Genomic DNA, 27,664 nt, shown 5'->3' with positions numbered 1-27,664 from the left:
TAAAAAAGTGACTTATGACTGTTTTTCACACTTACGGCCGCTGTGGCATCCCCATCATCGTGTGATCAAAATTCAAACGCTATTTATGAGGGTTGCAGTGTCCCGAGGTCATGTGACCACGGGAAGAAAAGAGGATCAGGGAGGAAAAAAACACTGGATTGTGTAGCATTGAACAGATTTATATTGAAGACGTTATGACACAACATTGAGTAACAAATGTACCCGGACATCACGTTGTTGACTAAGCACTTATGATTTGTAGTAATAGAAAATAAATACAACATTTATTTTAAAAAAATGTTGGGCTCAATTGTGGTCGTACATTGAGGACTACCTGGAATAGAACAGAACAGAATAAGAATAGAATAGAGCTGGAAGGGACCTTGGAGGTCTTCTAGTCCAGCCCCCTGCTTAAGCAGGAGAACCTATTCTGTCTCAAGACAGGTGAATGTCTAGTCTCTTCTTAAAAATCTCCAGTGATGGAGCGCCTGCGATTTCAAAACATTTACATAACGCTTCTTAATAAATCATCATCATTAAAGCACAGGGTCGGTTTACCTGCAGACCACTTTTCGTTAAGGACATCTTCCCTTCCTACCAGGTCAGATGGGGGTAGGCATGCTTCTAGTCCACAGGTCTGCAACCCGTGGCTCTGGAGCCGCATGCGGCTCTTTCAACCGTCTCCTGCGGCTCCCAGTCCTCTGCCATGTGCAGTACCCCCCCCAAAAAAAGTGGGACTAGAAAGGTTCAACCAATCAATTTGAATATGCAGGGTAGGTGCATATCTCACCTTGTGTCCACTCTTCAGTCAAACCCTGTTCTGCACATGCGCGCATGTACGTGCATGCGCACACATTTTTTGCCGCTCCCAGTTTTTCCTTTTGTGATGGAACCAGTTCCGAGTGGCTCTTTCACTGTTTCAGGTTGCTGACCCCTGTCCTAGTCCCTTCCCCTAAATATTGCCACCTGATGGGAGCTAGGAAGCAGGACCTTTTCTGTGGCAGCCCCTGCCCTGTGGAACACTCAGTCCCCTAAAGTTTATTTTATTTATTTATATTTATTTTATTTTATTTCCATTTATATCCCGCCCTTCTCCGAAGACTCAGGGCGGCTTACAAGCTTAGCAGTAGCCTTCATTCTATGTATATGCCTGCTTATTAGGGCTTTCGCCCCCCCCCCCCCCCAAGCGGCATTATTACAAAGTCAGCTTATTGCCCCCAACAATCTGGGTCCTCATTTTACCTACCTCGGAAGGATGGAAGGCTGAGTCAACCTTGAGCCTGGTGGGACTCGAACCTGCACTAATTGCAGGCAGCTGGTGTTACTTAAGGAGGCATTAGCCCACTGCTCCACCAAGGCAGGCCTCTACCCGCCTAGTCTTCCATAAAGCCCTGAGGACCCGGCTTTTCTCCCAGTGCCTAGGATAAGGGATAGGCAATGAGCATGCCTGGCTCAGGAATTCTGGGAGTTGAAGTCCACGAGTCATAAAAGAGCCAAGGTTGCCCCCCCCCAGGATAAGATTGATGACTGTACATCAGAAGCTTGACTTGGTGCCAGGGTTTCTGTTTTTATGAGTTTTAGTTTTAGTAGGGTTTTTGTGTTTTAGTTTTTGATTAGGAGCCTCCCAGAGTTTGTTACAAGACGTCAGCTATATAAATGCTTTAAAGTAATAGCAGAAACATTCCTACTAATAAACCAATTGTGCAATTAGGATTTTGTATTGTTTTTTTTAATTGAAAAGTTTTATAAAAAGTTACAAAATTATCCCCCTCCCCAACCCCCCTAACCCCCCCTCCCCCACTTCCCAAAGCTGGTTACAGGGTTACAAATATATAGTAATCATAATCTAACTAACATTAATCAACTATATAAAAAACCAAATGCATAATACACTTTAACCCGCCTTTAACATAATTACCAACATTCTAAAATTAATTTAAAATTTACTCATAAGCTAAATGGGACTTTTTAGTCCCATATTTTTTCTGAATATAATCTATCCATCTTCTCCAAACCGAAATGTATCTCTCTTGTGAATGATCTTTCAAGTAAGCAGAAATCTTAGCCATTTCTGCTAGATTTGACACTTTAAGCGTCCACTCCTCTATAGTAGGCAGACAATCCTTCTTCCAGTATTGTCCTACCAATAATCTCGCAGCTGTTATCAAAAGAATTTTGGATTGTTGTTAACAACTTGCACGTATGAGAATGCAGAGAGCCCACTATCGAGGTTTTCCAAAGAGTCTAGGCCACTTAGACTTTTTAAAAGCAAGAAACATAGAAGGAACAGATCATTACTGGGGAGAAGAACCATAAAGAAAGCAAAAAAAAAACTTGACAGAAGCTTGACAGCCAATCTTATACCAGGGTCTGGGAGAAATTTATTTATGTATTTATTTATTTGTATCCCATCTTTATTATTATTATTTTTTACAAACAACCCACCTGCCTTCTCCTAACTTCCCCACAACCGTGGCTTGGGTTGAGAAAGTAATTTGCCCAAAGTCCAGTCGGCTTTTTGCCCAGTCGGCTTTCACAAATAAAGAGGGAGTTAAACTCATGGTCTCCTGTTTTCTAGCCTGGTGCCTTTCGAAGTTTTTCTGAAAATCAAGGTGGGAGCCATACAGATCACTGGAGAGAGATTATATCTGCGAGCAAATCCAGAAAAGACATACAGGTAATCCTCAAGTTACGCCTAGTCACTTAGTGACCATTCAAAGTTACAATGGACTGTGATGCTTCCCCTGCCTGGACGCTTCCCCAGATCCTTCTCCAGATGTCAGCTCGGAGAAAGACGAACCAGTTCTGGGCGCAACAGGAGGGGAGTTGGTCAATGGCTGCATGCAGCCAGCTGAAAGGGATTTGGCCGGAACACAGCTACAGCAGGACAGCCCTGAGGCTTCAGGTGGGGAAAGCAGGCAGCTGCCGCTAGTCGGCGATGGGGAACTGCCTTCTGTACCTTCTGATCCAAGAACATGCAGGGCAGAGAAAAAGCAGGAGCAGAGAAGGTCAGCCAGATTACTCATGAGGAGGCAGCCTCGCCTTTCTTGATGGGCTGCACCAGAAGTTGGCTATTTAGCATAGCAGACAGATGGAGACTATGTTGGGAACCATGTGTTTGTTTTCTTGCTGTGTGGCTCTTGCTTATGGATTTGCATTTGTCTTGGAACTGGCTTTTGCCTTGGGAAGTTGCTTTTGCCTAGTGGACTGGACTTGCCTTCGCCTTGAGGACTATTGTTGGCTTCATTTGAGTAGCCTGTGGAAGTTATTGGGACTGAGCTGGTGCCGGCACAGGGAATTGCTAGGGAATATCACTTCAAGCTTAGAAGCCTTAATAAAGACTGAGGTAATAAATAATAATAATAATAATAATAATAATAATAATAATAATAATAATAATAATAATAATAATAATAATAATATACCATTTCAGGCAAATGGCTGTCCAGTCTCTTCTTAAAAACCTCCAGTGTTGGAGCATTCACCACCTCTGGAGGCAGGTTGTTCCACTGGTTAATTGTTCTAACTGTCAGGAAGTTTCTCCTTAGTTCTAGGTTGCTTCTCTCCTTGACTAGTTTCCATCCGTTGCTTCTTGTCCTGCTTTCAGGTGCTTTGGAGAATAGCTTGACTCCCTCTTCTTTGTGGTAGCCCCTGAGATATTGGAACACTGCTATCATGTCACCCCTCACCCTTCTCTTCCTTAAACTACACATACCCAATTCCAGCAACCGTTCCCTATATGTTTTAGCCTCCAGCCCCCTAATCATCTTGGTTGCTCTTCTCTGTACCCTTTCTAGAGTCTCGACATCTTTTTTACATCGTGGTGACCAAAACTGGATGCAGTATTCCAGGTGTGGCCTTACCAAGGCATTGTAAAGTGGTATTAGTACTTCACTTGATCTTGATTCTATCCCTCTGTTAATGCAGCCTAGCACTGTGTTGGCTGTTTTGGCAGCTGCAGCACACTGCTGGCTCATATTGAAGTGATTGTCTACTAAGACTCCGAGATCCCTCTCACAGTTACTACTATTGAGCAAGGTACCACCTATACTATACCTATGCATTTGATTTTTCCTGCCTAAATGTAGAACCTTACTTTTTTCACCATTGAATTTCATTTTGTTAGATAGTGCCCAGTGTTCGAGTCTGTCCAGATACTTCTGTGTGTGTGTGTGTGTACACAAGTGAGTGGGGCAACACATGGACCCCCCCAAAAGGTACTTAAGATCCAGTTCTGAAATTGTGATGGCCCCTTGCGGTCATGTGACCTGCATTTATGGCCATTTGCAACAACCTGTGGTTATGTGACTGATTTTTGACATTTTTGCAGAAAGCCAGCATTTATTTCTCCTCCTCCTCCTCCTCCTCCTCCTCCTCCTCCTCCTCCTCCTCTTCTTCTTCTTCTTCTTCTTCTTCTTCTTCTTCTTCTTCTTCTTCTTCTTCTTCTTCTTCTTCTTCTTCTCCTTCTCCTTCTCCTTCTCCTTCTCCTTCTCCTTCTCCTTCTCCTTCTCCTTCTCCCCCCTCCCTCCTCCTCCTTCCTTTAGAGTGCCAGAATAAAGCCACCTTATCCGCTAAGAGAGTGGCACATGGCCTAGAGGTGAAATCTCACCTCACAATCAGGAGGCTGTCAGTTCGATCCTAGGTAGTAGCAGATATTTCTCTCTGGGCGCAATGTCTGCTGCGAACTCTGCGTAGGCATCAGGAAGGGCATCAGCCAGTAAACGCTTGACCTCCGTTCAGTCACCCCGACTCCATCCCAGTGCAAAAGATTACAGGGTCATTAAAAGAAAAGAAAAAAATGGTTTTCCGCTAAGAGCCTCCACTTGACTATATTGGTTTTACCCTTAGGTGCTCCAACCCTCAACCTATTCAGGGCCCTCCAAATAGTACAGAGGAAGTCGGATCCTTCAGCCATAGCCTTCTTTAATGTTATTCTTTACTCGATGGTCTCCTTCCTCCATCTTTTAATTCAATTTTGTTCTAGCGTACCCCCAAGAATGTTTGTTCTTGCCATAAAGCTTTTCCTAGCTCTGAGTCTGTTTTTCAGCAAAAGTGGCTCGTAGCGAAGAGTGGCTTTGCTGGTCAGCCACTTTGTTTGCTTAACCATCAGGGTGATTTGCTTATCGGCGTCAACGTCAAGAAAAGGTTGTAAATTGAGATTACTTACAGAGCAGACTTAAGTTGTAAGTCAAGGGCGACCTATATTGCTTAAGTCCCAACTGATAGCATCGTTTAATTGAGAGGACCTGAAGCGCATACATGCTGCTCAGGCTTATCGTATTGGCAGAAACAATTGGAGACTGGTGGTCCCTCAAATAGCCAGCCTAGCCCATCCATTATAGGGGATGACGTGCACCTTGAATTGCACCCAAAGGCCAGTTGGCAAGCAATGGAGTTTGCATAGCACTGGGGTCACATGGATGTGTTGAAGCATTCCTTATAGAATAAGGATTAGGAAAGAATAGAATAGAATAGAATAGAATAGAATAGAATAGAATAGAATAGAATAGAATAGAATAGAATAGAATCTGGAAGGAACCTTGGAGGTCTCTTAGTCCAGCCCCCTGCACAATCAGGAGAACCTATACAATCTCAGACAAGTGACTATCTAGTCCCTTCTTAAAAACCTCCAGTGATGGAGCGCCCACAATTTCTGGAGGCAAAGCTGTTCCACTGGTTAATTGTCCTCACTGTCAGGAAATTTCTCCTTAATTCCAGGTTGCTTCTCTCTTTGATCAATTTCCAACCATTGTTTCTCGTCCTTCCCTCTGGTGCTCTGGTGAACAACCTGGCCCCCTCTGCCCTGTGGCAGCCCCTCAAATACTGGAACACTGCTATCATGTCTCCCCTATTTCTTCTTTTCTTTAGCCTAGCCAAACCCAAGTCCGGCAGCCAATTCTTCATATGTTTTACTCTCCAGGCCTTTGGTCATCTTAGTTGCTCTTCTCTGAATTTTTTCTCCCAAACTCCACATCTTTTTTGTGATATGGTGACCAAAATTGGCTCCAGTATTCCAGATGTGGTTTTACTAGGGTTTTACTCCATGTGCTGTGGTTGATTTACTCTATTATTCTGTAAATAGAATCATTAGAAATCTCACTTTTCCCCCGATATAACAAAAAGTAAGATTTGACAGCTAAAATAACATTATGATCCCGTTCCATTTTTTTACAACCTGATTGTGCTCAAGGTTGATTTTAAAAATACCCTAGCTGTATTTTATCTTTCAATACATCACTTCCTTAGGTTGTAACTTTATTAAATCCCCAGAGCAGTGATCTAAAAAGCCATCTCTCTCTCTCCGTGACTCAGGCAGTAGAACAGAATTTGCTAAGTTTTAATTCCTCAATTTTGTGCCAATTTTTTTCTTTTTTAGGTTCCTTGGTTTGAGAAGGCTGGTTTAAACAAAACCTGACAAAAGATGTTTGCAAATTAAAAAGTACTCTGTGCACTGTAATTGCTTAATTTATTTTATGAAGTTGCCCAATGTAACTTACAAATTTAATATAGCCTAATTACATTGGGTAACTGCACAATACAAATTAGGGCTGGGTCTTTGAGATAACCCACATAAATAAAGAACATTATTTATTCTTATTTCTCCTCCTCTCTACACAGGACACCTGGCACTGTTTTGTTTTTATGAAAAACGTGATCACATCAGTAACAACTATGCATTAATGAGACACTGAAGGGAGAGAAAAACCAACTAAAAGAATGAATAGTGAAGAGGAATTCTATGATGCTGTCACAGGTAAGTTGTTGTTGTTGTTAGCTGCGAAGTCGTCTCTGACCCACCGCGACCCTATGGACAACATTCCTCCAGGCCTTCCTGTCCTCTACCATCTTCTGGAGTCCATTTAAGCTCACGCCTACTGCTTCAGTGACTCCATCCAGCCACCTCATTCTCTGTCGTCCCCTTCTTCTATTGCCTTCAATCTTTCCCAGCATTAGGCTCTTCTCCAGTGAGTCCTTCCTTCTCATGAGGTGGCCAAAGTATTTGAGTTTTAGCTTCAGGATCTGGCCTTCTAAAGAGCAGTCAGGATTGATCTCCTCTAGGACTGTCCGGTTTGATCGCCTTGCAGTCCAAGGGACTCGCAGGAGTCTTCTCCAGCACCATAGTTCAAAGGCATCAATTCTTTGGCGCTCAGCCTTTCTTATGGTCCAACTTTCACTGCCATACATTGCAACTGGGAAAACCATAGCCTTGACTATACGCACTTTTGTTGACAGGGTGATGTCTCTGCTACAGGTAAGTTAGCACAGCATAAAGTCTAAATTTGTAGGACACCAGGCTACTGTGTTTCTGTCTTGTGGCACACACACAATATTGCAGGGAAGGCAGCTGCCTTAGGGCCCATCACACCCCCTTCCCTATGCCTTATATGCCTTCAAACTTTTTCTTTCAACAAACCAAGCTTCTCTGATCCCATAAAGCCTGGATAGGAGCCTCGCAGAGGAGCAGAACCACCATGATCTCACCACCATACCTCCTGCTTCTGAGTCAGCCACTGCTTTAGCAGCAGCCTTAGTGGCAGCAGAGCCCTTGGAGGTCCTGGTAGTCTGCTGTTGCTCTCTCTTCCTCTTTTTAACTGTCCTCTTTTTTTTTTAATCCCATTTATATCCCGCCCTTCTCCGAAGACTCAGGGCGGCTTACAATCTAAAGCACAAATCAATGTGCTTAGCAGTAGCCTTCATTCTATGTATATGCCTGCTTATTAGGGCTTTCGCCCCCCCCCCCGAAGCGGCATTATTACAAAGTCAGCTTAATTGCCCCCAACAATCTGGGTCCTCATTTTACCTACCTCGGGAGGATGGAAGGCTGAGTCAACCTTGAGCCTGGTGGGACTCGAACCTGCACTAATTGCAGGCAGCTGGTGTTACTTAAGGAGGCATTAGCCCACTGCTCCACTGCTAGCGAACGAACAAGATTCTCAGGGAAAGGGGTAACCAGCTTATCAAGCGCAAAAAAAAAAAAACAGGATCACATGTGAAGGTCCAATTAAACTGATTTCTTGCTAAAGAGAATCTTCTCAGCTCATGGTTCCTACATGCTTGGAGTCAGATAAGAGTCCACGGAATTCAAGGGGGGACGTAGGGCGATGTAGGAATTCTAGGCTGATTCCTCTTTTAACTCCACCCCCAGGCTCTGCCACTCATTTTCTTAATAGACCTTCAGTTATTTCCGTGTTCTGAAATGGCAAAGGACAGGGTCTCTCCTGCTTGAGCAGGGGTTTGGACTGGAACTGTTCCTCCCAACTCTTGTTAGTTTCTCAAATTGTTAGACAATTATTTTTGCTTAAGAAATGTCCCTTCCTCCCTCCCTCCCTCCCTCCCTCCCTCCCTCCCTCCCTCCCTCCCTTCCTTCCTTCCTTCCTTCCTTGAACTGGGCAAATGGGCGATAAAAGCAAGGTCTCTGAACCTCACGGCACTCATTCTTAAGTACCTTAACTTGGTACCCTAAACTCGAATCGTATGTTAATTTCCTAACCTCGTCCCTCCCAGGCTGCGTCCCACATCACTAGTTTTCCATGGAGATCAAAATTTATTATTTTGCAAATGAGGTTTGATTATAATAACAGTTCATTCTACGCACCTTGCTTGCTGGGTGTGCACTGAAATCTCTTGCACGTGAGATTGTGAAGATGACTGCTCCTGTGGCATGCTGCACGTGCTCTAAGAACAAGAGTTAAGTGCCCCTGTGCTGACCAAAATAAACCAGAAAGGAGCCGTTGAAAACGAAAGAGAAAAACTAGCACTCTTGAACACATACATGGTCATGCATTCTTAGTAATACCCACAGCCCAGCATATTCGACGGGTCGTCCAGAGCCTTGCCTTATTATTTTAGAAAAGCAACATGCAAACGTAAGGAATTAATTGGCTCATTTGACTTCTTAAAACTTACAGCTTATAGGAAGGCATAAACAGACGGCCCTTTTCTTATTACCACCTTGAAAACTAGATTCTAATGGTAGTTAAGTAGCTATGACGGTGGCTACTCCTTAAGGGGAAAAGGCAAAAGGCATATTTTGGTTTGAGATAAGGGGACTCAGAGCTTTCTGAAGGTAGAGATGAAAACAAAAATGAGAAAAACAGGTGACTTGCAGTCTTCAAAACTGAACAGGGAAGGCCAAGAGTTTAGCAAGAGTTTAGTTAAATGTGCTGTTCAACAATTGCTCCAGCTTGCCAGAGGTTTTCGTCAGAGGAAAAAAATATCAGATTGATTGTCTTGGAAATATACCAGAGGATGCTCTCTTAATTACCACCTACAGCAGGGGTAGGCAACCTTGGCTCTTTTATGACTCGTGGACTTCAACTCCCAGAATTCCTGAGCCAGCAAGGCTCAGCTTGGAAACCTCCCCCTTTCCCCTCAGCATGGCTGGCTGAGGAATTCTGGGAGTTGCAGTCCATGAGTCATAAAAGAGCCAAGGTTGCCTACCCCTGACCTACAGCATAAGTGTGCTCCATCGCTTTTTCTCCAAGCCCTATAAAACTAGTTCTGTGAATAACAAAGTATATACATAAAATGCAGTCTAGCTAGTAATAGTAATAGTAATAATAATAATAATAATAATAATAATAATAATGATGATGATGATGATGATGATGATGATGATGATGATGATGGACCTTGGAGGTCATCTAGTCCAACCCCCTGCTCAGGCAGGAAACCCTATATCATTTCAGACAAATGATATGAGGCTGTGCAGTCTCTTCTTAAAAACTTCCAGTGTTGGAGCATTCACCGCTTCTGGAGGCAGGTTGTTCCACTGGTTAATTATTCTAACTGTCAGGAAGTTTCTCTTTAGTTCTAGGTTGCTTCTCTCCTTAATTAGTTTCCATCCGTTGCTTCTTGTCCTGCTTTCAGGTGCTTTGGAGAATAGCTTGACTCCCTCTTCTTTGTGGCAGCCCCTGAGATATTGGAACGCTGCTATCATGTCCCCCCTCGTCCTTCTCTTCATTAAACTACACATACCCAATTCCAGCAACCGTTCCTTATATGTTTTAGCCTCCAGTCCCCTGATCATCTATGTTGCTCTTCTCTGTACCCTTTCTAGATTCTCGACATCTTTTTTACATCGTGGTGACCAAAACTGGATGCAGTATTCCAAGTGTGGCCTTATCAAGGCGTTGTAAAGTGGTATTAACACTTCAGATGATCTTGATTCTATCCCTCTGTTAATGCAGCCTAGCACTGTGTTAGCTTTTTTGGCAGCTGCAGTGTTTGCCATCATTTATTAGACTCCTACCTCCCATGATAAAAAAAAGACTTCCAACAGTTATAGCAATGTTTTTCAAACTTGGCAACTTTAGGATGCTTAAACTCTCAGAATTCCCCAACCGCCATCACTTTCTTCTGTTCTGAGTAAGGCTACAATTGGCACATTAAATTAAGTAGGTATCTTTTTTGGGTCTGTCAACCAATCGTAAGTCAATGACTACTTAATAAAATTGGATCTGGTCACATAATATTGCATATCATTTGTCCTGTTCGTTCTGCATCCACTTAATAGGATTTAGAAATTGAATAGGTAGACTAGATGGTTGATTTGTTCAGCTTCTGAATTGTATTTCAAAAACAGTAAAAATAAATGTTCGCAGTTCTTCTGAGTGTTATGTTAACCATTTCTCAGATTGTCAGGTCTCTGAAAGTTCAACCTTGTTTTCGTAATTCTTTTGAACTATGTGGCTGATTAGAAGATATTGCAACCAATGAGGTATTTCTGGCTAGGTCAGTGAGAGAGTCTCGAGAGATTTCACGTTTGTTTCATTAAAGATTAAATCTTGCAGTCTGTATGAATTATTGCCTCTCCATTCAAGCCCATGCAGTCCTAGGCTGCATCAACAGAGGGATAGCATCAAGATCACAAAGTGTTAATACCACTTTATACTCCTTTGGTAAGACTACACTTGGAATGCCGCGTCCAGTTTTGATGGTACAAAAAAGATGTTGAGACTCTAGAAAGATTGCAGAGAAGATCAGCAAAGATGATTAGGGGGCTAGAGGCTAAAACATACGTTGACAGTTGCAGAAACTGGGTATGTCTAGTCTAATGAAGATAAGGACTAGGGGTGAAATGATAGCTGTCTTCCAATATTTGAGGAGTGGCTCAGTGGGTTAGGAAGATCAGAAGGTCGGCAGTTTGGCGGGTCGAATCCCGAGTGCCGCGTAGCAGAATGAGCGCCTGTTACTCGTCCCAGCTTCTGCCAACCTAGCAGTTCGAAAGCACATAGAAATGCAAGTAGAAAAATAGGGACCACTACGGTGGGAAGGTAACAGCGTTCTGTGCGCCTTTGGTGTCTAGTCATGCCGGTCACATGACCACGGAGACGTCCTTGGACAAGCACTGGCTCTTCGGCTTTGAAACGGAGATGAGCACCGGCCCCTAGAGTCGGAAACGACTAGCACGCATGTGCGGGGGAAACTTTACCTTTGCCTTTACCTTTATCTTACACAAAGAAGAGCTGGTCGATCTGTTCTCCAAAGCACCTGAGGGCAGGACAAGAAGTAACAGATGGAAATTTACTAAGGAAAGCCTTGTGCTCAGTCTAGAACTAAGGAGGAACTTACTGACAGTGAGAACAATTAACCAGTGGAACAGCTTGCCTCCAGAAGTTGTGGGTGCTCCAATGCTGGAGGTTTTTAAGAAGAGATTGGACAGCTTCTTTGTCCAGAATAGTACAGGGTCTCCGCTTTGATCAGAAGATCTTCAATGTCCCTTCCAATTCTGTTATTCAATTTTTTTTCTATGCATGCTTTGTAAAAACACATTTTTAAAAGTAAATTATATCTTTTTCACCTTTTAAGTCCACAACCCTTTCTGCTGATTTTGTTTTGGCCGGATCATCCTTCTTCATTCTAGGAAAGTTTTCACTCTAGGAATTATAATTTGCTGTTTGGGAAAAATATCTGTTTTTCTCTTTGGGCTCAGCTTAAGATCTATACCCAATTGAAATCTTGACAGAACTGAAAATTCTGTTTACTTGAATGATCGGTGAGAACAGTCATCAATATTTTTACGTTGCATATGTAGATCCTTAAATTGTAGGGATGATTTTACCTATGTGAAAGTTGTAATAGGACTGAAGAATTACTGATAAATATTCTGAGAGTAAATTGCAAGTCTTATTACTTTGCGGAAGTTTAGTCCTGTTGAAGCAGTGGAAGATTATCATAGTACTTTGTGAGAGTATTTTTTTTAGCAATTTACCTTATCTGGCTTCCTCTGATGCTTCTAAAATGCCATGTTTGTTAAAGTCTTGGAAGAATTAACAGATGTCCCTAAGCTGATACCATATTTATTTATATACAGAACTGAAGAGAACAGATGACATAGATAACAATTATTTATGCAGTCTTTGGAATGATAAACTTGAGTGTCTTGGTTTTTTTTGTTTTTTTTTAAACCAGTAGATTGACCCCATCCCTCTGAAGGGTTAAAACCAGTTTGGGAGAATCAGCACACTGGTTTCTCCTGATTTTTCCCCCTTTTGTTTCTCAGAACATGTTTTCACCTTTATTGAGGCTATGCCATTACAAACATGGGAGAAAATACCATTAAGTTCCAACACATTTTTTTAAAAAAAAACATTCTGGAAAAATCTGGAATTAAACTTGTTGTGTTAGCTTCTTTATAAATAGAGATCTTGTTTTAATTATAGAAGAGCACAATGAAAGTGGCATCTGCCGTCTGAAGTGGTTTAAAACCCAAGCTTCGCCACGCCGATAAATCGGTAATGTGTCGGCTTTTACGATGGAGCGCCTCGGTTTAATTTCTCCTGGCTTGTTGCTGATTGTGTCTCCCTTTCTGTAGAGATTGCATTGGCTGACGGTAAAACAAATGTACAGTACTGAAATAGCCAGACAATAATAATATTTACTTAATGTCACCTAAAAAAAAATGAACGTGTTTGTGGCGTTCTGGACTCTGTGCAGTGTATCGGGATTTCCAAGTCTTGACTCTCTGTTGGCATTATAACATCCTTCATGCCAAGGCCTCTTTATGGAAACTCCTCGTGATGGTGTGTCAAGGCTGCTTTCGAAATGACATATTTAACTTGGAGGCACTAATGAAAAAAATCCTTCGTTGCTGCATTGCATCTCTAATAATTGACCGGGCGGTGTAAACAAGGGCAGGGACGGTTGCTTGCTTAGAGAACAATCCCTGTGCTTGAGTTTCTAGGTGGAGATTTTTTTATTATTATTATTTTCCCTCTCCCAGATTGTTGATCTCAAACTGTGAGCTTTGCTTTGCTAAGAGGTTGGACCTTTCGCTCAGGAATTTTTGACGAACAATTGACATTCAGGTTGAAAATCCTTTTGGTGTGAAAGCAAGATAGTGGCTTTATTTTCTATTTGCAGCTTTGATGGTGGTTTTTTTCCCCTCCGTTGTACACCATAAAAACACATATCTTAAAGTGTGCGTGTGCGCGTGCGTGCGTGTGTATTATGTACAGTTTTTGTGATAATTAGTGTGGTGACGCAGTTCCAAGTGTAATACATATAGTCTTTGACTTAACGACTAATTGAGCCCAAACTTTCTTGTTGTTAAGTGAGACAATTGTTAGGTGAGTTTTGCCCCACTTTGCAGCTTTTCTTCTCACAATTGTTAAGTTCTTAAATTAGTGTCAAAAGTTGTTAAGTGAATCTGGCTTCCCCATTGACTTTGCTTGTCAGAAGGTCACAGAAAGTGATCACATGACCGGGATATTGCAGTTGTCATCAATATGAACCAGTTGCCAAGCATCTAAATTTTGGTACACGTGACCCTGGGGATGGTGCATTGGTCATAAGTGTGAAAACTGGTGATAAGTCACTTTTTCCCAGTGCCGTTGTAACTTTGAATGGTCACTGAATGAACAGTTGTAATTCGAGGACTACCTGTAGCAGTTTTTTCGGAAGCGATACTAAGGGTTGTTTTTCTTGCTCTGCTCCATTTGATCATTTCCTGCTTAAGATAAGATAACCTTTATTGTCTTTTTTTTTATTACTGTGGGCACAACGGCACACATCAAAAATGAAATTTAGTTGCCCGCTCTCAAAGTGAAACACATACATGACACACACCTTAACATACTATATACGACAGAGGGAGCAGGGGGATGGACTAGAAGAGCTTCACGGTCCCATCCAGCTCTGTAATTCTGATCATTTCAACATTTCTTTTGCTTTTTTATGGACCTCGGTTTATAATAACTATAACCATACTATGAGAATTTGTAATTAATTTGTAAAGAATATATTCATTTATTTTATTTATTTAGCTGTGGACCAAAAGTTACTAAAAGTTTAGGTAATTGCAAATTATTGTTATTAGCGTCCTCATGTGGGTAAGGTATATTTTATTTGCCTTAAGTACGTTCAACGGTGAGGGTCAAGTTTCCAGAATGATTTGGACAAAACGTTTAAATTAAAAGACCACGTCTGTAAATACACCCGGGGTACGATTTTTTTTGATTAATTTTTAATGTTACAGATACGGCACTATAAATCTTTGGGAGTCTATTCTCGTGTGCCTTCTTACTTTCAGGAGAGCATGGGCTATTTGTTTGGTTTACGATTAACATTATCTTTAACCGTTTGTCGCTACAGTACATAGTGCATGTAACTTGGATAAAAGCCGTGACACACACATAGCCTGTGGAGGAACAAGTCTTTCCTCTCCTAGTTCTGTGTAGCAGAACTTCTTACTGTAAGTTACCTTACTCTAAAAATTTGTGATTTTTGTTTTAAAAAAAAAATCCATCACCTTGCCCATTGACTTTTATGTGGCCTTTAAATGTAAGTTGCTTCATCTCAAAAGGCAGTCTCATTCCTTTTATTAATGTGCTGTGATGACTCAGGCTTGCTGGCCTGCCTGAATCACCTGGAGGTGGAGTTAAGTCAATGAGGACTGCTATTACTTTTCAGGATGTGGAAGAAGAAGAAGTCTTCTAAAAACAAGCTTGCTCGTAAGTCACCCTTTCTCACGTTGTTTTTAATACCAAAGGCACCATCCTTACCATCTGCCGAAGCACATTCAACTCAGTTCTGAGTGGGATAATGCTGCTGTTTAAGGAGTTAAAAGGAAGGCTGTTGTCGCTACGGATGATAAACATCTCAAGAAACAGTACGAGAGTTCTTGCGTGTGGCCGTTCCATCTTTCGGTGCCCGTGAAAGCAAAACCCAATCTTGATTGTACTTTTTGGGTTGGTTTGTTTAAGGTTAGATTTTCTGTCCCTTCTGCAAACTTTGCTTTTAGGTCTTCCCTGTTTTGTTGGAAGCTTGAGATGGGTGAACAGGGAACTGTAGTAATACTGCATTCTTTTGATTCAGCTCCTGGAGATGTCGTAAGTCGTCTTTACTTTTAAAATGATAAGAAACAGGATACGGGTTCTCCAGCGTTATCTCTGTTTTGGTATGCAGCAAGGGACTTATGTGAGTGAGAGGAAGTTAGTTGTTTTTTTTGGGGGGGGGACAGTGTATTTTGTTTATTTGTGAACTTCAGTTTGGTTTCTTCCTTGTTAAGCTCTGTAAGTAACTTTAGGAATACAAATATCCAGAATATGGAAAATGACTTCTACCAATTTTATATGCCTGTTAAACCTTGGGAAATTTATCTCTCTGACTATTAACTGGAAAAAAAATAGTATTCTTATTGGCTGTATGGAAATTTGGGGTAACTTAAGTTTGCATTGTTTAAAAGAGAGGCTAATAAAAACACTTGCCAAAGTACTTAGGTTTTAAAGTCCCCACACTTGGCCTATATATTTGAAATGAAGAACAAGATATAACTCCTTTTTGAGTCCTTTGAGGCCCCTTCCAACCCTCCTTCTCAATTTTGATGAGATGTTTGCTGAAAATTGGTGCGAAAGTTTCCTATAGTTTTGAGGAGAAGCAATATATTGCAAGCCCTACTGTGGATGCATTTCTAAAAACGTTCTCCCACGTATCTGGACAACACCAGCCCTGTCTTGTTTGCATGATGCCCTACTCAATGGGTCCCTTTGCCTCAGGATATTGACAAATTGCCCGACCCCTGAAGTATGTGTTATATAAATAATGATAATTAAATAGGTAATGAAGTGACTTCATTTATTTAGTTTTCAAAGTTCAACAAGAGGACTGGTGGGGGACACCCTTTCAGTTCTTAATGCTGAAAATAGGGCCATACACCTTTAGGCTGTCCATGGTATGGAACTTTCTCAAGCTTAGTAGAAAGTCTTCCAGTCCTTCAAATCCTTTCCTGGTATGTGACTCCATGTCTGCAATATAGAGTGTGCTGTAGGGCCTTTGGTGGTCTCTGAGCATCGTGGTTTTAATGCAGACATTTCATTGGTAATGAAATGTCTACGAGAAGACCACCAAGCTCAGAGAGCACCAAAGACCCCATAGTTTAACCCTGAGCTACTGACATTCTCATCTTATCAATGTGCTGGAGAGATGTTTTTCCTACATATCGGTGCAGCACCAGGTTGTGTTTCCATACCTCCAAAGACAAGCTATTTGTATAATTCTTCAACTTTGGAATAATGTTTTGTTTGAATTGTGTACCCAGGTGGTGTATGGCACAATAGGAACATTCTCAAATGCCTCCCATGTATTCCGCACCTAAGTTAGAAGCAGCGCTTTTAAATCCCTGTACTGTTTCCCATGAATGCCATTATTATTACAGTACCAAAAGTAGGCATCATGATACCTTGGGATCTGATTATCAACAGATAATTACAGTTGCAGGATTGTTTATGAAGTGGTTAGCACAAATTAATGAGTGACATCATCCTTTACACTGCCAAGGGCAGGGGTAGGCAAGCTCGGCTCTTTTATGACTCATGGACTTCAACAATTCCTAAGTCAGCAGGAATTCTGGGAGTTGAAATCCATGAGTCATAAAAGAGCCAAAATTGCCTACCCCTGGCCAAGGGGAATAATAGTAAAACAGGATTTTGCAACCTGTAACTCTTTTTTCAGAGCTGATGCTTCAGTCAGAAAAACCTTGATTCTTTCCTTCTTGCAGTTTGATTAATTGATTGATCAGTTGGTCATTGATCAATAAGACATCAGATATGAGGAAATCATGCCGGATATATCCTAATGTAATTGGATTGCAGCCAGGGAGATTTATTCCTGTTTTGTTTCAACGGAAGATGACTCTGTTTCTTGCTCTCCCTGTCTCACAACATGAGGCCAGGTAGCTCACGAGTCTTCAAGAGGCATTAGACAAAAATGTTCTAGTTCAGATATTTCTGGCAGGTTTTGTTCTTGCTGTCATGGTGCAGTGGTCAGAATGCAGTATTGCAGGCTGACTCTGCCCACAGCCAGCAGTTTGATTCTCACCAGCTCAAGGTTAACTCAACCTTCCATTCTTTTGAGGTTGGTAAAATGAGGACCCAGATTGTTGGGGGCAATAGGCTGACATTATAAACTGCTTAGAGTGCTATAAAGCACTATGGAGCAGTATAAATCAGGGGACGGGAGAGGACCCCTTGCAGGGACAGGCCGAGGAGTTTAGTAAGTATCTGGTGGATAAAATCGCTCAGATTCAGGCTGGCTTGGACTCCAACTGGGCAGTATCTGACGAGGAGGAAACGATGGGTTTGGCCGATAATATTTGGGAAAAGTTTGATCCTGTGACTCCGGATGAAGTGGACAGGATCATGGGGAAATTAAGTGCCGCCACATGTTTGTTGGACCCGTGTCCCTCCTGGCTGGTTTATGCGGCTTGGGAGGTTACACGAGGCTGGCTCCTGGCAGTTATCAATGCTTCCTTGAGTGAGGGGTGCTTCCCTGCTGCCTTGAAAGAGGTGGTGGTAAGGCCCCTCCTCAAGAAACCTGCCTTGGACCCAGCTATTTTAAATAACTTTCATCCTGTCTCCAACCTTCGCTTCATTGCAAAGGTTGTTGAGAGCGTGGTGGCACGGCAGCTCCCTTTGGTCCTAGAGGAAACTGAGTATCTGGATCCATACCAATCGGGTTTCAGGCCCGGGTACAGCACGAAGACGGCATTGGTCGCGCTGGTGGATGATCTCTGGCGGGCCCGAGACGGGTTATTCCTCTGTCCTGGTCCTTTTAGACCTCTCAGCAGCTTTTTATACAATCGACCATAGTATCTTGCTGCAACGTCTTGAGGGGTTGGGAGTGGGAGGCACCGTTTTACGGTGGTTCTCCTCCTACCTCTTGGGCCGTTCGCAGACGGTGTTGGCAGGAGGGCAGAGGTCAACCCCTAGGCCCCTTAGTTGTGGGGTGCCTCAGGGGTCGGTACTCTCGCCCCTCCTGTTTAACATCTATATGAAGCCACTGGGTGAGATCATCCGTGGTTTCGGGGTGAGGTATCATCAATATGCTGATGATACCCAGCTTTTTATCTCCATCCTGAACCAACCCAGCGATGCCCTCGATGTGATGTCCCGTTGCCTGGAAGCGGTACGGATTTGGATGGGGAAGAACAGGCTCCAGCTCAACCTGGCCAAGATGTACCGGCATCTCGACTTGTCTAAGAGGTTCCATCTTTGGTTATGGGAGGAGAGGTGTTACCTCCCGTTGATAGGGCACGCAATTTAGGCGTCCTCCTGGACTTACGACTCAGTTTTGAAGATCATATTGGAGTCGTGGCCGGGGGGCATTTGCCCATGTTTGCCTGGTGCGCCAGGTGCGCCCCTATCTGGACCGAGATGCCCTACGTATGGTTACTCATGCACTCGTTACCTCCCGGTTAGATTACTGCAATGCTCTCTACATGGGGCTGCCCTTGAATACCACCCGGAGGCTCCAGCTGGTGCAGAATGCGGCCACGCGGGTAGTGATGGGAGCATCCCGATACTCCCATATTACACCCCTCCTGCGTGAGCTGCATTGGTTACCGGTTGTCTTCCGGGTGAGATTTAAGGTGCTGGTACTTACCTTTAAAGCCCTACATGGCCTAGGCCCGGGATATTTGCAGGACCGTCTGTTGCCGGGAACGACTTCCCATCGCCCAGTGCACTCACACAGAGAGGGCCTCCTCAGGGTGCTGTCGGCTAGACAATGTCAGCTGGCGACACCCAGGGGGAGGGCCTTCTCTGTGGGAGCGCCAGCCCTGTGGAACCAACTCCCGCTTGAGCTCCGGATGGCCCCAGATCTCTGGTCCTTTCGCCGCGACCTCAAAACTTTCCTTTTTCATCAGGCTGACCTGGACTGATGACGGGTTTTTAAAATGTTTTAATTTTTAATTGTTTAGTTAATTTATTTTGGGGCTGTTTATTTAATTTCTCTTAACTTTTGTATTGTTGTTTTTATTGTTGTTAGCCGCCCTGAGTCCTTCGGGAGATAGGGCGGCATATAAGTCCCAAAAATAAATAAATAAATAAATAAATAGAGAGTGCTATTGCTATAGCCTGCTTTGTTTTTTTAACATTAGAAGTATTTAAACTTGTAAAATGTGTGATCCACATGTAATGGTCTTTACTTAAAATAGTCAGAATTTGTACATGCCTCCATCTGATTTACACCGCATAGTATAATTCAATAAATCTGGAGAACTTCAAATTGTGAAAAACTGACATTCACTATTTAGAACTAAGCAGTTTGAAGCGGAAACTGATTTTCTGGTTTGAGCATATTGTAGAGCAAAAATGTGTGTGGTCATACATGTCATGAACACCAGTTGTGACATTTCTATAGCAGGAGCTGATCCTATCCTTATTAAATCCAGCTATTGTACAGTAAATGTGTTAATATTTCTCCTGTGTTGCATCAGAAATTATTTAAACCAAGATACTCACTAGTTTTGTGTATAGGTTGTGTCAGGAGATTTTTATACAGTATGTGATAAACCAGGGTGATATTCATATTTGGTCATGGATCAGAACTGAATAGGGGCATAATTGGACCGGTAGAATCTACTATGAAAAGGTTCGAAACAATGGAAAGGCTTCCCTAAAAGAGAATTTTATGTATTTCATTAAAATCTTTGCCTGTTGCATTAAGTCTTCTGGTTATGTCTTGGAACGTACTTTTGTTCCTAAGGCTGCACTGATATGATCTAATACTTTTTAGGAAAATACACAGTACCAGCTGATTGTATATATTTACTCATATGCCTAGAGTGCTCTGAACCTCTTATGCAAATAGAGAAGAAAGTGAAAGTCTTTCATAAGACAAATCATTTCACGTGTTTTTGATGATTTTTAAAGCATGATTCAGGACAGCTCTTCCTAACCCCATGATCTGTAGATTGGGATTGGGAAAAGAACTCACAACCTCGTGCTTGTTGCGGTGGGACTTCTGATGAGCCACAACTCAGCTGCCCACCTACTGTTTTCGCTCTTGTGGTCACTGTTGTAAAGCCATGTTGTGAAATGTTCTTGTTTTTATAATTTTTACCGGTGGGATCCCCAAGCTCCTGAATATTGATTCACGGGTTCCTCCAGAGTAGGGTGATGGATTGTGTCTCTGAAGGGGGAAGCGGTATGATAGCGAAGAGTCAATTTGCAATAGTGGTGAACATCTGCAGCTCGGGTCTAGGGTGAGGGTGAAGGTCCGTCCCCCAAGCACGTGGGTTGGTTTCCGAACGTTTCGTTACTGGGCTAGGTAACATCTTCAGCAAAGTTTAGGGGGGATGTCAGTGTCAGTGATCTTCTGTTTGTAAGGGCTTCAAGTGTGGGTGTGTCAAGTGAGGCTCTTGTGATGGGCCAGGTATGAGTCATCAGTGAGAGGCTTGTGATGGGGAGGTTACATCAGGTCAGGGTCCTTGGGAGGAAACTTGTCAGTCAATTTCCCAGGAAAGAGGTAGCACACTCCATGGAGGGCAGTGAGACAAGACACCATACAGGCCAGGGCTGGACTGCAGACAGAGGAAGAGAGTTAGGATAGTTTTTCCCAAACCTACATCATAAGTTTGTAGAGTACAGGTAGTCTTCGATTTTTGCAATGTATGGCAGTGAAAGTTGGACCATAAAAAAGGCTGAGCGCCAAAGAATTGAGGCCTTTGAACTATGGTGCTGGAGAAGACTCCTGCGAGTCCCTTGGACTGCAAGGCGATCAAACCGGTCAGTCCTAGAGGAGATCAACCCTGACTGCTCTTTAGAAGGCCAGATCCTGAAGCTAAAACTCAAATCCTTTGGCCACCTAATGAGAAGGAAGGACTCACTGGAGAAGAGCCTAACGCTGGGAAAGGTTGAGGGCAAGAGAAGAAGGGGACGACAGAGAATGAGGTGGCTGGATGGAGTCACTGAAGCAGTAGGCGTGAGCTTAAATGGACTCCAGAAGATGGTAGAGGACAGGAAGGCCTGGAGGAACGTTGTCCATGGGGTCGCGATGAGTCGGACACAACTTCGCAGCTCACAACAAAAAGAGTCTGACTTACAGCCACAATTCAGCCCAACGTTTCTGTTGTTAAGTGAGACATTTGTTTAAGTGCGTTTCGCCCCATTTGAAGACATTTCTTGCCACAGTTGTTTACATGAATTGCCGCAGTTGTTCAGTTAGTAACCCAGTTGTTAATTGAATCTGGCTCCCCCAGTGACTTTGCTTGTCAGAAGGTCGCAAAAGGGGACCACATGACCTTGGGACACAGCAGTGGCCATTGGGAACCAGTTGCAAGGCATCTGAATTTTGATCACATGACCTTGGGGATGCTGCAAAAGTTGTAACTGTGAAAAATAGTCATAAGCCATTTTTTTCCCAGTGCTGTTGTTAACTTTGAACGATCATTAAATGAACTGTTGTGAGTCAAGGACTACCTGTATAGATAATAAGTGATCTATAGAGTAATAGATTAATCTGTAGTCTATGCAGGTTTAATTTGGTAAGATTCTGTCAATATGGTGTAAGCAGATAAAGAACTGAACTTTGGCTGGATTGTTCTATGTCAGAAAGGTTACTCTAGGTCACAGGTCTGCAACCTGCAGCTCCGGAGCCGCATGCGGCTCTTTCAGACGTCTCCTGTGGCTCCCAGTTCTCTGCCATGTGCATTCCCCCCCCCAAAAAAAAAGTGGGACTAAAAAAGTTCAACCAATCAATTCAAATATGCAGGGTAGGTGCATATCTTGCCTTGGCTCCACTCTTCAGTCAAACCGTGTTCTGCACATGCGTGCATACACGCGCATGCGCACACATTTTTTGTGACTCCCAGTTTTTCCTTTTGTGAGGGAACCGGTTCCGAGTGGCTCTTTCACTGTTTCAGGTTGCTGACCCCTGCTCTAGGTGTATTAAGATTACAACTAGATATAGTTTCTGCACTGGCTAAAATCTCACTACATCCTATCCAGAGTTGAAAAAGACTGCTTTAATTTGGTGGTTGTCTGTCCTTCCATGTCCTTCCTGGATAGTCATACCTCAGTTCCATACGCAAAATGAATATGAAATGCACATTTTTTAAAAAATTCCATTTATATCCCGCCCTTCTCCGAAGACTCAGGGCGGCTTACAAGCTTAGCAGTAGCCTTCATTCTATGTCAGGGGTGTCAAACTCAATTTCATTGAGGGCCGCATCAGCATTGCGGTTGCCCTCAAGGGGCCGGGTGGGTATGGCCAGGGTGGGCGTGGCCTAGTGGGTGGGCATGGCTAGAGTGCGTATGGCCTACTGGGTGGGCGTGGCCAGCTCTACATCGTTCGCATCAAGGGTGCCTATGGGGGCCTGGGCATGAGTGGGACAGATCTGAGGGTCTCTGACAGAAGGAGGGTCTCTGGGACAGGGCCAAGGCAGTGGGGGCCATTCCCTCACTGTTTCCACAATGGCTTCGAGGGCCACATGAAACCACTTTGTGGGCCGGATCCAGCCCCCGGGCCTTGTGTTTGACATGTCTGTTCTATGTATATGCCTGCTTATTAGGGCTTTCACACACCCCCCAAGCGGCATTATTACAAAGTCAGCTTAATTGCCCCCAACAATCTGGGTCCTCATTTTACCTACCTCGGAAGGATGGAAGGCTGAGTCAACCTTGAGCCTGGTGGGACTCGAACCTGCACTAATTGCAGGCAGCTGGTGTTACTTAAGGAGGCATTAGCCCACTGCTCCACCAAGGCTATTTACATTTAACATTCTTTTTGCTATAGCGTATTAAAATATGGCAACTTCTAATCCCCGCTTTGCTTTTGTAAACTCTGTAAGCATCATCATATAATTCATGAGCTGTTAACCTGAGACAGATTGCCTGGGACATTGTTCTCTCCTTCTCAACCGATGTTACCCACATGGTAGAAATAATTGAACCACTTAGGCAGCTCATTTGCATATTAGTTTGCCTTTCGGTCTTTAGAAACTATGGACATTTTTACTTAGGTAGTTTGTCATCTAAAGTAAGAAGAACATGGGTATGTTGCCAAAAGTGTACTAATCACTGTGCCCTCTTATTTACAGTGCTATATTAATTGTTCGTGTGTTACTACCTTCAAGTCAGTGTTGACTCTTGGTGACTGCTTGAAAAAGGCCCTACAGTTTTATGGGGCAAGATTTTGGAAGTGGCTTGCCCTTGCTTCTTTCCTAGGGCTAAGAGAGAGTGGCTGGCCAAAGATCAGTCACCTGGCTATGTGGCTAACGTGGGACTAGAAGTCACAGTTTTAACTGACTTGAGTGTCTTCCATCATGCAGGTAGCCCTTAACTTACAACTGTTATGGAGCCAGAGATTTATGTTGCTAAGCAAGACGTTTGTCAAGCGAGTTTTGCCCCATTTTATAAGCTTTCTTGCTGGAGGGGTTAAGTGAACCCGTCAGCTGTTAAGTTACTAACATGGTTGCCAAAGGAATCTGGCTTCCCCATTGATTTTGCTTGTCAGAAGGTCCCACGTGACCCTGGCACACTGCAACTGTCATAAATACATGCCAGTTGCCAAGCATCTGAATTTCGATCACATGAGGCAACGGTCGTAAGTGTGAAAAATGGTCCTAAGTCACTTTTTTCTGTGCCATTGTAAGTTTGAACAGTCACTAAATGAATGGTTGTAAGTCGAGGCCTACTTGTATTCTCTTTTCTCAGCCAAGCATTTTCTCTTTGAATACAGAGAGAGAGAAGGGTGGGGGGGGGAGAGAAAGGATTTACGAGAGAATATATTTTTGTCCTAGCAAAAATTTATGAAATGAAGTAAATACATGACAATAATCATGGTAGATTTTGTTTGGGTATGTTGTTACCCAGTTCTGGTATGTTTTCAATAATCTAAATTCTTGTATGAACAAAATGATAGTCTTTAGTTACAGGAAAGATGTGAAAAACAGCTATACTTTTTTGTTCTGCTGTAATATTAAATACTATTAAATTAAACCTTTGTGGAAATTACGCTGTGATTGGTTTTGACTCCAAATACTGCCAGCTACTGAGACTGGATATAAAGAATAGTGTTAATTTTTGCAACGTCTAGATCAGCTTCCCCAGCCAGGTGCCCTTCAGATTTATTAGATTCTGCTGCCTAAGCATATCGAAGGTTGCAACTCATTGCCTCTATGGACATACTGTGGATCCTTCAAAGAGGCATTTTTGACCTCTGAACCTTTTCAATATACTATTTCAAATGGTTTTATTAGTGTCTCGTAGGATTTTGTTTTAATTGTTGTTAGATTATCATCATTAAACTAGCCCCACTATCAAAAATAGTTCTTCCACGGTGTCAGGCCCTCCTGTTTTCATGGAAGTAAGTAAGGTACAAAACATTTTTCCCCCCAGGACAATTGTGATGTTCTGTTTGGTTTTGACAATAGAAGCCAGTTTTGCAGGTAATCACACATGACGCCAAATAGAGCTTTGTAGTCAAAACAATACTTTGAATTGCATCGACCTGCCTATTAGGATGCAGTGCTGGACTTAAAAGCCCAGGTAAAATGTGCTGTCAGTGCAAAGTGCCAGCAAATGGGCTGCTACACGTTGTAATAACTGCAGCTTTCAGGTAGTCTTTAGAGCAAGGCTTTTCAACCTTTTCACCCATTGTACCACTTTTAGGATATGGCAACTTCCGAGTACCACCAGTCACCTAGCAAGGTGTCAAAAACTTGATGACAAAAAAAAAGGAAAAAAGTGAAGTACAGGTAGTCCTCGGCTTACAACAGTTCGCTTAGGAACTGTTCAAAGTTACAATGGCAAAAAAAATGCCCCCCCCAAGTCACAGATGAGCTCTTCCTCCTGTCCGAGGTTTTCATTGTTGTGAGCATTTCTGTTGAGGATTGGCAGCGGGGGTGGGATGGGGTGGGTGTTTGGTTTTTATTTCCTTCCCCCCCCCCCCCGTCTGCTGCGTGGTTGCAGCAGGTTTTGGTCATTTCACATGACCCTGGGACACTGTGACCATCATAAATATGAATCAGTTGCCAAGCATCTGAATGTAAATCACAAGACCCTGGAGATGCTGCAACATTCTAGCTGATTGGCGCTTCTTCTGGGCTCAGCAGAAGCATCAGGATCAGCGCCGAGCTCCAGCTGGAGCCTGGCGCTGATCCTGGCACTTCCGCTGAGCCCTGACAGCCTTGCAGCACCAGTCGTCTCTCGCTCAGGCTTGTGTGGTGCTGCCACCGGTTCAGCTCATTTCCCTCCCCCGCTACCAGTTTTCTAGGATGGTCGCGTACCACCTGCCAGGTGCCAGTGTACCACAGGTGGTGCCCATACCACTGATTGAAAAGCCCTGCTTTAGAGGCAGTCCCATATGGAGCACATTGCAGAAGTCTAGGTGAGTGATAATGAGCCTGTGGGCAAAGGATCTCCTAGCCACCACCTCCACCCGCTGAAATAGAAGCCATTTCGAAACCAGAAGGTCTGAACCTTCACCGAAGTGACACTGGGGCTCATGCAGGTTTCGTAGCTCAGAATTCTCTTTGGAAATAATGACAGTTGCCATTACAGATAGTCCTCGCCTTAACGACCACAGCTGAGCCCCAAATGTATGCTGCTAAGTGAAAAAATGTGTTAAGTGGCTTTTGTCCCATTGTACAATTGTTCTGGTCATAGTTGCAAAATGAATTACTGCAGTTGTCAAGTTAGTAACACGGTTGTTAAGTGAATCTGGCTTCCCCATTGGTTTTGCTTGTCAAAAGGTCACAAAAGGTGATCACGTGAGCCCGGGACATTGCAACCGTCATAAATATGAGCCAGTTGTCAAGCATCTGAATGTAAATCACATGACCATGGGGATGCTACAGTGGTCATAAGTATGAAAAATGGTCTCCAGTCATTTTTTTCAGTGCTGTTGTAACTTTGAATGGTCACTAAATCAACTGTTGTACGTCGAGGACTACCCGTATTGTGATTCAAGCATCCTGTGGTCTGATGCATGTCATTTACTGTGGCAAGAAATACTTATCTGTGAGAAAAAAAAGTGATCTATGGGCCATCTGCCTGGACTATAGCTGTTTGGTCTAGAACAGGGGTCTTCAAACTTGGCCCTTTTATGACTTGTGGACTTCAACTCCCAGAATTCCTCAGCCAGGCACACTGGCTGAGGAATTCTGGGAGTTGAAGTCCAAAACTCATAAAAGGGCTAAGTTTGAGGACCACTGGTCTAGAAAACACATTACATAAAGGAAGCAGTTTGATGTAGTACTTAAGGCACTGACCTATAAACCAGTTCTAGTCCCACCTTAGGCATGAATGCTAACTGGGTGACTTTGGATGAAGCACCAGGAGACTACTGAGTTCTAGTCCCACCTTAGGCATGAATGCTAACTGGGTGACTTTGGACCAATCACCAGGAGATTATGAGTTCTAGTGCTATGTTGCGCATGAAAGCTGATTGGTTGACTTTGGACCAAGCACCAGGAGATCCTGAGTTCTAGTCCCACCTTAGGCATGAAGCCTAACTGGGTGACTTTGGACCAAGCACCAGGAGACTCTGAGTTCTAGTCCCACCTTAGGCATGAAGCCTAACTGGGTGACTTTGGACCAAGCACCAGGAGACTCTGAGTTCTAGTCCCACCTTAGGCATGAAGCCTAACTGGGTGACTTTGGACCAAGCACCAGGAGACTCTGAGTTCTAGTCCCACCTTAGGCATGAAGCCTAACTGGGTGACTTTGGACCAAGCACCAGGAGACTCTGAGTTCTAGTCCCACCTTAGGCATGAAGCCTAACTGGGTGACTTTGGACCAAGCACCAGGAGTTCTAGTGCCGTCTTGCGCATGAAAGCTGATTGGTTGACTTTGGACCAATCACCAGGAGACTCAGAATTCTAGTCCTGTCTTGCGCATGAAAGCTAACTGGGTGACTTTGGACCAATCACCAGGAGATTATGAGTTCTAGTCCCACCTTAGGCATGAAGCCTAACTGGGTGACTTTGGACCAAGCACCAGGAGACTCTGAGTTCTAGTCCCACCTTAGGCATGAAGCCTAACTGGGTGACTTTGGACCAATCACCAGGAGACTCTGAGTTCTAGTCCCACCTTAGGCATGAAGCCTAACTGGGTGACTTTGGACCAAGCACCAGGAGACTCTGAGTTCTAGTCCCACCTTAGGCATGAAGCCTAACTGGGTGACTTTGGACCAAGCACCAGGAGACTCTGAGTTCTAGTCCCACCTTAGGCATGAAGCCTAACTGGGTGACTTTGGACCAAGCACCAGGAGTTCTAGTGCCGTCTTGCGCATGAAAGCTAACTGGGTGACTTTGGACCAATCACCAGGAGACTCAGAATTCTAGTCCTGTCTTACGCGTGAAAGCTAACTTGGTGACTTTGGACCAATCACCAGGAGATTATGAGTTCTAGTGCTATCTTGCGCATGAAAGCTAACTGGG

The 27,664-nt window shown here is 43.5% G+C and overlaps 1 protein-coding gene across 3 annotated transcripts in view; it reads left to right on the top strand.

Annotated features, from left to right (window-relative positions):
• Positions 1-27,664, top strand: part of OSBPL2 (oxysterol binding protein like 2) — a 76,567-nt gene that overhangs the window by 17,023 nt on the left and 31,880 nt on the right. Inside the window, exons 2-4 of one of the 3 annotated variants that reach the window (XM_083360898.1) lie at positions 2,579-2,677; positions 6,619-6,754; positions 14,993-15,112. In XM_083360898.1, coding sequence (XP_083217024.1) covers positions 6,718-6,754; positions 14,993-15,112 — 157 coding nt within the window. In that variant the 5' untranslated portion in view covers positions 2,579-2,677; positions 6,619-6,717. The remainder of the gene's footprint in view (positions 1-2,578; positions 2,678-6,618; positions 6,755-14,992; positions 15,113-27,664) is intronic. The other 2 variants (XM_083360899.1, XM_083360900.1) reach the window with 2 other exon arrangements.

Source organism: Vipera ursinii (assembly GCF_947247035.1).
Source record: "Vipera ursinii genome assembly, chromosome: 3".
Classification (NCBI taxonomy): domain Eukaryota; kingdom Metazoa; phylum Chordata; class Lepidosauria; order Squamata; family Viperidae; genus Vipera; species Vipera ursinii.
This window is presented reverse-complemented; position numbering and strand designations above follow the sequence as displayed.